At 52.0% G+C, this 10,389-nt stretch overlaps 1 protein-coding gene across 1 annotated transcript in view; it reads left to right on the top strand.

Annotated features, from left to right (window-relative positions):
• Positions 1–2: 2 nt before the first annotated feature.
• Positions 3–10,389, top strand: part of CHST13 (carbohydrate (chondroitin 4) sulfotransferase 13) — a gene marked incomplete at its 5' end in the record, with an annotated part of 18,924 nt that continues 8,537 nt past the window's right edge. The window contains one exon of the mRNA XM_011950852.1: positions 3–33. Coding sequence (XP_011806242.1) covers positions 3–33 — 31 coding nt within the window. The remainder of the gene's footprint in view (positions 34–10,389) is intronic.

Below are 10,389 nucleotides of genomic sequence, written 5' to 3'. Positions count from 1 at the left end.
TCCTGTGCGCCGCGCCCCGTACCCTGCGCCCGGGTGAGTGCTCGCCGGCCCAGCCGCTCACCTGCAAGCAAACGCTTCCCACCGCGGCCTGACCTCTCGACAGCGGCAGGGAAACCTGCCGTCTCCTTCCTGGCTGGGGCTAAGAGTGGCGGGCAGGGGCGCTGGTGGGGCACAGAAAGGCTCTAGACGCCACCACGAGCAAAGGCTCTTGCTCCTCCTCCGGAGATATCTCCTCACTCCCAGAGCAGTGACTATCTGGGTCCCATAGCCGGTGCCTGGAGACCGGGGTCAGTTGGGGGGGGGGGGTAGAGGGCATTTGACCAATCCAGGAAGGCCGTCTCCCTTACCTTCGCCCCCTTCCCCTGGGCACCCGGGAGCCCCGGGACTTGAGCGCTGCTCGGCCCATGCGCATAGGAGGGGAAGCTTGGGCCACTCGGTCAGGTCCCTCGGTTGTCCTACTGTACAGTGGGTGCCACTCCCTGCTCCACCCTGAAATCCACACCGGGTAGGGCTTGGGACTCCTGTGCAGTCACCTCGGGGTCTGGCTGGGGAAACTGAGGCAACTAGTCATGACTCCACAGAGCTGAGTGCTCTGGGGCTCCACCGGTGCTGAGTCTTTGCTCTGAGTCTCTCCTCAGCTCATGTGAAGGCTCCCATCAACCCATTTCACACAAACTGAAGCAGGCCAGAGAGGTGGGGAGACGGGTGTGGTGGCAACGTGCTGGCTACACAATCTACTTGGGGCTGGAGGGGCCCAGCCAGCACCCCGGCCTCCTGACCTCAGGGCTGTTTGCCTTTCCTTGTATGTGGTATGTGTGCCAGGTGGGACGTCTGGGTCTGCCTCCCCACCCCTAGTGTGGGCTCTGAGAATCCTGGGCCCCACCCTTGGAACCTGGCAGACACAGTCCCAGGGAGTAAGTAACTAGGTCCAGGGTGGGCTGGGATGTTGGGCAGTGGGGGGTGGGAGTGGCCCAAGACTTGAGGATATCAGGAGATGGGGAGGCCTCTGCCCACTCCCCCTGCCCCTCACACTGCCCCCTACCCCTTGTGTGCCCAGAACACAGCAGGTCAAACCTGGATGCCTCCCCAAGCCCATGGGATAGGGCTGGGGTCTCTCCTTCCAGCACCCCACCACCCCTTCCACGAGCTGGCTACTGGTATAGAGCAGACAGTCTCCTGGCAGGCAGGGGTGTGGACTCAGTGTCTGTGACAGCCACAGCCTCTGTCCACCCAGTCATTCAGTAGACAGATGTTTACCCAGTACTAAGACAGGCCAGGGCTTGGTGGCTACTGGCCCCTCAGGGCTCAGCGTGGGATGTTAGAGGACACCTGAGCGCCTGGGTCCTGGGGAGTGTCTGCAAAGGAGCATACATCTTTGAGTGACTGCATGGAGTGTCTGTGTCCCCATGTCTCTGTGGGACACCTCTCTCCTGTCACCTACTCTACCCAGGTTTGAGGGATGAGAAACAAACCAAGGTACTAGTCTCCTTCTGGGCTTTGTTCCTTCTGACCTCCCTCCCTCTCCTGCAGAGCCTGGGAAGAGACAGCAGGTGTTAGGAGGGTGGCTCCAAACCTCCCTTCCCAGCCTCTGTGCAGCCTGGGCTCTGCACCTGGCCTGCCCTACCCTTGGCCATGACCTTCTCACCCAGCATCTCAGAATCTCTCTCTGTTTCTGTCAGGCTCTCTTGTACCTCTCCCATGGCCTGTTTCCAGCCATCATGCTTTGTGAGTGACCCTGGGCGAGCAAGAGTTAATCAGACCAACCTACCCAGCCTCTCCCACTGGCTTTTCTCCCTCCCAAGCCCTGAGCTGAAGTTTTGGCTGAGACCATGCTTGTGGGCCTGCAGGTGGCATGCAGGGAGGGCACTCAGCTGGGAAAGGTCTTTTTCTGCCAGGCTAGTCCTGCTGGAGGGGCATCTCCTGCCCTTGGCCTCTGGAAATGGCCTCATGAGGGCCTGCAGTGTCTTTGCAGCCATGCCTGAGTTGGAAGGGATGTGGTCTGTGCCCTGTGAGGGCTTCTGACCTGGGGATGAGGGCTCCAGAACCCAGGAGGAATTTCAGCCCCTTCTCCCTGAGGGGCAGGCCCAGCACTGTCCCCTCCTTCTCCAGAGCAAGAGGTGCTATCATAAGTTGGGCAAGGGGCCACTGAAGGGCTACTGGCTCAGGCCTGGGGCTCTTGCTGCCCCAGGGAGCTCAGAGACATTCTAGTAGGGGGAGGTGTGCGGCAGCCCCTCCACACCCACAGCCTCAGCCCCAGGGCTCCACCACCAGCACTGGCCTAATGCCTAGGATCCCAGGGAGGAGGAGATTCCAGAAAGGTGGGGCAGCTGCCCAGGGCACCGCTGCCCTCATCACCCCACCCTCACCCCCAGTGCCCAGCAGCAGCGCCCAACGGCAGACCGCTGGGTCTCCTGCGGCCCCTTGGCTCCCTCTGTGTTCTTGCCTGGGCGTGGTGGCCATGCTCCCCTTGGCTGGCACACCACGGACCACAGACCTGTTGGTTGCCTGCTCACGCCAAGCATACATCTAGGTGCTGAGAGACAGTGGGGAACAAAACTTAGAAATACCACTGCCTCGAGGAGCTTACATTTTTAATATGAAAATCCAAGATCTCAGCTCTATGTCTTCTGCCTCTGAGACACTGGCAAGAGCAGTGTTGGCACTAGCCCCCTCCCCCATTCCACTCCCGCGGCCGCAGGGCTGAGTATCTGTCCTAGTGTTTGGAGTCACAGGTGTTCCTCTTGGAGCCAGGTGGTCTCCTGCATCCCGTCCCAGCCCCTGCTCACCCCTAGGCAGGCAAGCAAGCTAAGACAGTGGGCCACCCGATGGCACACAGTGGTAGCCTCGGTGAGGACAAACCCAACCCAGTTCAGACTCCCTTCAGCTGGGAGGGAGTGGGTCTGTGCCTGTGACTGAAAAGGCCAGGTGCCTCTGCCTCAGACAGGCATAGATCTTGGGGTTCAGATCACACCTCCAGCTGTAGTTTAGCTTTTCTCTGCCATAGCCTCACTCTCAGCTGCACAGTTCAGCAACTCCAACCCAAAGCTACAGAGGGCTCCTTTGCCACTGATTCCAGCCAAAGTCCCAAGGAGGCGTCCATTGGCCCGGTCTGGGTCTCAAGTGCCCATCTCAGAGCCAGTCAGGTGGCAGGAAAGGCTGGGAGGCTGTGACTGGACAGGCCTAGGCCACATGCCTATCCTAGCAGGTGGCAGAGGCGGAGGGGAGCCTATCGGAATCACGTGGGCTGAAGGCCTGGCAGGCTTCCTCCTCTGGTGGGTGGGCAGAAGGAGTGGGAGTGGCTGCTGGGGCCAAATTGGTAGATGCTCCCTATGCTGCTGTCCATCTTCAGGTACTGCTGGAGTGTCCCAAGTTCAGAGGACCTCCAGAGAGTACTGTGAGAAGAGGCAAGCTGGCAGGTGGGCAGCTTTGCAGAACAGGAATTGGCAATCCTGTTTTGCAGAGGAGAAAAGATCAAGAGAAAGGAAGTTGCTTGTTCAAGTCAGGAAGTATGGGGCCAGGATTTAAATCCCAGTTGAAACCCCAAATCCTTTTTCTTTCCATTCTACGGGGCAGGGGCACTTGTGTTGGGCTTTGAAAGCTGCATAGGAGTTTAACAGGTAGGAAAATGAGGAAACTGCAAGCAGAAGGAATGGCACAGAGAAAAGCATGGAGGGGTGAAATGGCCTGGGGTGTGAAGGGATGTGCTGTGGGTGGGGCTCTGGGTCCTCGAGAGAGAATGGTGGGATGGGAGGCAGGAAGATACTCTAAGTTGGGGCTCAGTCATGAACAGCCTTGAATGGGATGCTAGGGTCTGGGGTGTTCTTCCTATGGCTGTCAGAGGGCATCAGTCTTTAAATAAATAGTCACTGGCACTGGGCAAGGTACAGGGGTTACAGAAAAGCAAAACCTCTCCTTCCCTGTAGAACTGCCCTTCCAGAGGGGTCAACCTATACAGAAATCAAAATATTTCAGCAATAAAGACTGCTGTGGCTGGAGCTGAGTGGTGAACCGGGAAGGGTGGTGGTGTACTGGTGGGCCTGGGCGGGAACCAGGGTTTGCTGTAAGTAGTGGGAAGCCCCGTGGGTTTAGAGATCACCAAGGTGGGGCGAGGAGAAATAGGAGACAGGTGAGGAGTCTCCTTCCAGTTTGGTAATTGTCCCAGGGAGAGCCCTGGGGCCTACCCAGGGCTGGCTGGGGGCAGGGAAGGTGGAAGTGAGGATCCGGAGGGTTCTGGAGGCACAGCCGACGGCACTGTGCCCACGGAGGATCTGGGCAGACTGGGGTTCCATTCCAGATGGTCTGTGGAGTTCAGCAAATGGAGTTTGAACTAAATACACGTGGCGAGATCTCTAGTTCTCTCCCCCTAAACAACAGAATTGCTTCTTATAATACGTGAAGGGCTTGTCCGTGTCCCTCCCTTGGGCCTGATCCCCAGAAGGAATGTCCCTAACTCTGAGACATGCAGTCACCCCAGAAAGCCCCTGGGGGAAGCAGGGCAGAGACCCTCGGAGGCCATGTGGGAGCCCATGCCTGCTGGCGGGAGATTGCTGGGGCCCGGCTGCCCTGCTTGTCTGCTCTTGCAACACTGTGACCTGCTGGAACTTATTAACCAGAAGCCGGGTGTCATCATCTCTGCTTGCTGGACTGGGAAGTCTCCAAACAGCATCCCCCTACATGATGGCTGTGCCCTCACCCTGCACAGGGCGTGAGCCCTGCTTCGGCTGAGGTGGGCGTGTGGAGGGTGGTGGGCATGCCGAGGATGATGGTCGTGCTTCTGCTGTAGGTTTCCAGTGTGGTGTTTCGCCTGGTATCTTGATTGGCAGAGGAGGCCGTGCAACATGATGTGTGCAGGTGTCCTGTGTGCGGCAATCGTGTGGCCTTGAGCAGCTCTCTCTGCTCTCCCTCCCTGGGCTGCTATTTCCTCATGGGTCAGTGAAGTGGGGCCCACTGGCCTATGGGTGCCGTGAGGGGGGACAGTTGTCAAGGTCAGGACGAGGGGGCACCCAGAGGCAGGACAGCATGGGTGTTAAGGGTACAGATGCTGGCACCGGTGGCCTGGGGTCAAATTCTATTTCTGGCACAGCAAGGAAGCTGTGAGGCCTCAGGCACATTTCTTTGCCTCAGTTTCCCCCCATCAAGTGGGATAATGATGGTTTCTACATGACAGGGATAAGTATGTCAGTGTGCACTAAGCACCTGGCACTGTGCTGGGGTCTGCACCCCCCACCACCCTCTGTCTCCTTCTGTCTCTTCCTCCTCTTTCTCGCAGCCTCGGGCCCTGTCGTCCAGCGCTGTTTCCCGGTCTCTGTCACTGTTTTTGGCACTCCTCCTGTCCCTCCTCCCCTCCCGTCGCCCTCTCTCCCTTCTCCCGGTCTCTGTCACTGTTTTTGGCACTCCTCCTGCCCTCCTCCCCTCCCGTCGTCCTCTCTCCCTTCTCTCCCGTCTCCCTAACCTCCTGCCGGCTTTGTTTCCTTTTTCTAAGCAGTCACCGCGTGGCTTTCCCTGTGCCGCTCTGGGATGGGCCCTCCTGGGCTACACTGCCTGGCTCTCCCTGTCCTGTCTGCTCCACTGTCCCCTTGGCAGGGGGTGGCAGGGAACCTGGGACCTAGGGCCCAGTGGAGGTGCTGGGGTACAGAGGACACAGGCAAGGGGGTTTGGGATGATGGGGGTGGAGGAGGTGGATGCCCCATTGTGGCCCTGTTTGGGGCCAGTCCCCAGCTGGCCAAGTCAGGGTTGGACCCAGGGATCCATAAGATACCCCCCTTCTGACCTCCTGTGCCCATCTGTCCCTCCATGGCAGCTTGCCTGTCTGCAGGGCCCAGGCTCCTCGGGGCAGGGTGGGGCTGGGTGGAGGTGGCCCAGCCCTGTAATCACTGGCCGCAGCTATTCTGGGCCTCTCTCTGGTGCCTGCTCCCTTTTCCTTTCTACCCACTGGCCCCTGGGGTCTGTTATGGTACCCATTTTCCTGCAGACTGTGGTTTGGCCAGGAAATGAGAGGTCTCATGCAAGGGCTGGCATTTCCGGAAGACTGGGAGCCTCTGAGTAGCAGGACCCTGGGGCGGAGACAGGCCTGGGTCTGCTCGTTAGTCACTGTGACTGCCCCTCCAGCCCCTGCCCAGAGAACACAGGCTGCTGAGCACCAGTTCTTCCTCAGTCCCCAGCCACAGTCCCCAGGAAAGGGACGCGTCTCATCTGCAACATGGTGAGAAGGTCAGGCCTCCTCTCATGGGGTGCCTGGCCCTGTCCTGCCTGGTGTGGCACCAGCGGAGCTCCCCATGGCTGCTGCTAGACTCAGGCCAGACCCAGCCTGGGTCTCCCTGCACCTGCATGACCAGCCAGCATTGCTGCCCTCTCGTGTCAGCCTGTCAGCTCCTTTTCTGATGACGGTGTCGTTCCTGGGACATGTCCGGCAGTTTAGATCCCTGACTGCCTGGAGATGCAAGGTCAAATGCTGGGCTGGTCAGTGGCCTGGAGACACAGGCAGTCCTGAACCTCCGAGGGCCTCAGCCTCCTCTGCATGCCCTGGTCACTGGAATCTGGCTCTTGTTCCTGGGCCTTACAGGATATGGCCTGGGGCGCAGAGAGGGCCTGAGGCAGGCAGGGGGCGGCAGGACCCTGGACAGTGGGCTTCAGGTACACGCAGCAGGGTTCTGGACGATGGGCTTTAGGTACATGCAGCAGGGTTCTGGAGGCTAGCGCAAGGCCCGTCCAGCTGCCATCTGTTCCTTCCATGAACCTCTGTTTATTCAGCACAGACCATGTTCTGCCTGCTGGGCACTGCACCGGCACAGCCGGTTCAAAGCACGCTACCAGACCAGCAGCCGCAGCCTCACCTGGAGCTGTTGGAAATGCAGATTCTTGGGCCCCGCTCCACAACCTGCTGGACCAGAAACTCCAGAGGTGGGGCCAGGGACTCTTGAGTTTAATGGGCCTCACACAAGCTGAAGTTTGGGAACCACTGCTCTAGGTCAGTTTGCCAACAGACCAGTTCCTCAGATTTCCCAAGTTTACTGGTGTGCCGGAAGTTTCTCTCAAGTGAAGAGATTCTTCTTAGCGACATTTATAGGCTCTTCATTTGGTTGAAGGCCAAGGATCACAGAAGCATTTATTTTTCTTTTCTCACATGTTCCTGAATTCTTGAACATATTCTTCTTATGAATATCCAATGTTCTTATGAACTCTTACGGACATATTAAGACAGCCATTTCATATAAATGGAATCGTGTCTTAGGTGGCCTTTTATGTCTGGCTTCTTTCACTTAACATAACGTTTACAAGGTTCAGCCACACAGAAGCATGAGTCAGTCCTTCATTCCTTTTATGGCCAATTAATAGCCCATGTTAAGGATATACCGCATTTTTATTATCCATTCATCAGCTGATGGATTTGGGTCGTTTCCATTTTGGGGCTATCATGAATAATGCCAATGGGAACATTTGTGTACAAGTTTTTGTGTGAACAAGTTTTGAGTTCTAGGAACATACTTAGGAGAGGAATTGCTGGGTTGTATGGTAATTCTAAGCTTAGCGTTTTAAGAAACTGCCAAACTGTTTTCCCTCATGGATGTGCCACTTTACATCCCCACCAGCAATATATGAGGGCTCCAATTTCTCCACATCCTTGTTATTTACTGTCTTTTAAAATAACCATCCTCATGGTGTTGATTTCTATTTCACTAATGGCTAGTGATGTTGCGCACCTTTTCATGTGCTTATTGCCATATGTATATCTTTGGAGAAATGTCTGTTCAGATTATTTGCCCATTTAAAAAATTGGGCTGTCTTTTGTTGTTCCATTGTAAGAGTTCTCCATATGTTATGGGTACTAGTTCCTTATCAGAGAGATTATTTGCAAATATTTTCTTCCAACTGTGGATTGTCATTTCACCTTCTTGATCGTGTGCTTTGAAGCACAAATGTTTTTAATATTGATGTAGTCTAATTTATCTGTTTTTTAAAATTTGTTGCTTTGTGCTTTTGGCATCATATCTAATAAATCATCACCTAATCCAAGGTCATGGAGATTTATGTCAGTGTTTTCACTGAAGAGTTTCATAGTTTTAACTTCAGTGTTTAGCACTATGATCCATTTTGAGTTAGTTTTTCTTTGTGGTATGAAGAAGGGGTACAACTTCATTCTTTTGCATGCGAATATCCAGCTGTCTCAGCACCACTTCTTGTAGACTGTCCTTTCCCTGTTGCATTGTCTTGGCACCCTCATCAAAAATCAACTGACCATAAATGTAAGGGTTTGTTGCTGAACTTTCAATGCTATTTCATTCATCTGTATGACTCTCCTAGCCAGCACCACACAGTCTTGATTATTGTAGCCATAGAGTAAAGTTGTGGTATCAGGAAATGTGAATCCTCTAACTTTGTTCTTTTTCAAGATTGTTTTGGATATTCTGAATCCCTTCAATTTCCACATGAATTTAAAGATCAGCTGTCAGTTTTGGCAGAAAAAGGCAGCTGGGATTTTGACAGGAATTGCAAAGAATCTGTAGATGACTTTGGGGAGTATCGCCATTTTTACAACATTAAGTATTCCAATCCATGAACCTGAAATGTCTTTCCATTCATTTGGGTCTTTAATTTCTTTCAATGGTGTCTCATAGTTTTCAGTGTACAGGTCTTATACTTCCTTTGTTATCACCTTCTTCTTTATTACTTTATTATTTTTGATATTGTTTGATTATTCATTGCTAGTACATAGAAATATAATTGACTTTTGTATATTAATATTGTATCCTGCAACCTTGCTGAACCCATTTATTAGCTCTTATGGTTTGTGAATTCTTTAGGGTTTTCTATATATATAGGGTTATGTCATCTATGAATAGACATAGTTTTACTTCTTACCTTCCAATCTGAATGCCTTTTATTTATTTTCCCTGACCAATTACCCTGGATAAAACCTCCCGTACAATTAATAGAAGTGGCAAAAGCAGACACTCTTTCCTTGCTCCTGATCTTAGGGAGAAAGCTGCCAGTCTTTCACTATTAAGTTATCTGAGAGTTGTTTGTTTATGCCCTTTACCAGTTTGGCAAAGTTTCCTTCTATTCTTAAGCTGTTCAATGTGTTTTGTCATGAAGAAGGGTATTGGATTTTGTCCAATGCTTTTTCTACATTTCTTGATAAGCGTGTGGGCTTTTTTCTTGATTCTATTAATATAGTGTATTACATTGATTGATTTGTGTATATTTAGCCAATCTTGCATTCCTGGGATCCATTCTACTTGGTCATGGAAAATAAACTTTTTCATAGGATGTTATTTTTGGTTTGCCTGTATTTCTTGAGAACTTTGCACTTATATTCATAAAGGTCATGGCTCTGTAGTTCCCTTTTCTTGTGATGTCTTTGTTTGGTTTGGGTATCTAGATAATACTGGCCTCATGTAATGAGTTAGGAAGTGTTCTTTCCTCTTCTGTTTTTTGGAAGAGTTTATGAAAGATTGGTGTTAATTCTTTAAACATTTAGTAAAATTTACCAGTGAAACCCTCTGATCCTGGGCTTTTGTTTGTGGGATTTTTTTTTTTTATTAGTAATTCAACATCTTGACTTGTGGGTCTGCTGAGATTTTATATTTCTTCTTGAGTCAATTTCAGGAATTTCTGTCTTTCTAGGAATTTGTCTATTTCTTACATGTTTTCTCATTTGTTAGGCTACATGTGTTCATAGCTCTCTTGTAATCCTTTCTTGTTTCTTTAAGGTCAGTAGTAATATCCCCTCTTTATTTCCTGTTTTTAGTAATTTGAGTCTTTTCTATTTTCTCCTTGGTCAGTCTAGCAAAAGCCTCACTAGTTTTTGAGATCTTTTCAAAGATCACCTTACACCTTATTAGTTTATTAATATGCATCATCATATTCATGAAAATAGGATCCAGAAGCATATGATCATATATATTGGCTATATTACTGAGAACATATTCATATTAATTGACTATGCTTAAAAAGATATTCCTTAAAAAGATTTTGAGTAACGGAATACACTTATAGGTAAACAGATTTTTACTTATAATAGTTCTAGGAAAACTGAGGATTGCAGCAAGGAGACAGATAGACAGAGAGCATCCCTGTCCTCAGCCAGGAGACAGAGAGACAGCATCCCTGTCCTCAGCCAGGAGACAGACACACAGACAGCATCCCTGTCCTCAGCTGGGAGACAGAGAGATAGCATCACTGTCCTCAGCTGGGAGACAGACAGACAGACAGCATCCCTGTCCCCAGCCAGGAGACAGACAGCATCCCTGTCCCCAGCCAGGAGACAGACAGACAGCATCCCTGTCCCCAGCCGGGAGACAGACAGACAGCATCCCTGTCCCCAGCCGGGAGAGAGACAGACAGCATCCCTGTCCTCAGCCGGGAGACAGGCAGACAGCATCCCTGTCC

This window comes from Colobus angolensis, unplaced genomic scaffold (genome assembly GCF_000951035.1).
Source record: "Colobus angolensis palliatus isolate OR3802 unplaced genomic scaffold, Cang.pa_1.0 Scaffold31, whole genome shotgun sequence".
Lineage (NCBI taxonomy): Eukaryota > Metazoa > Chordata > Mammalia > Primates > Cercopithecidae > Colobus > Colobus angolensis.
The sequence above is the reverse complement of the archived record's forward strand: the minus strand, read 5'-3'. Positions and strand labels throughout refer to the sequence as shown.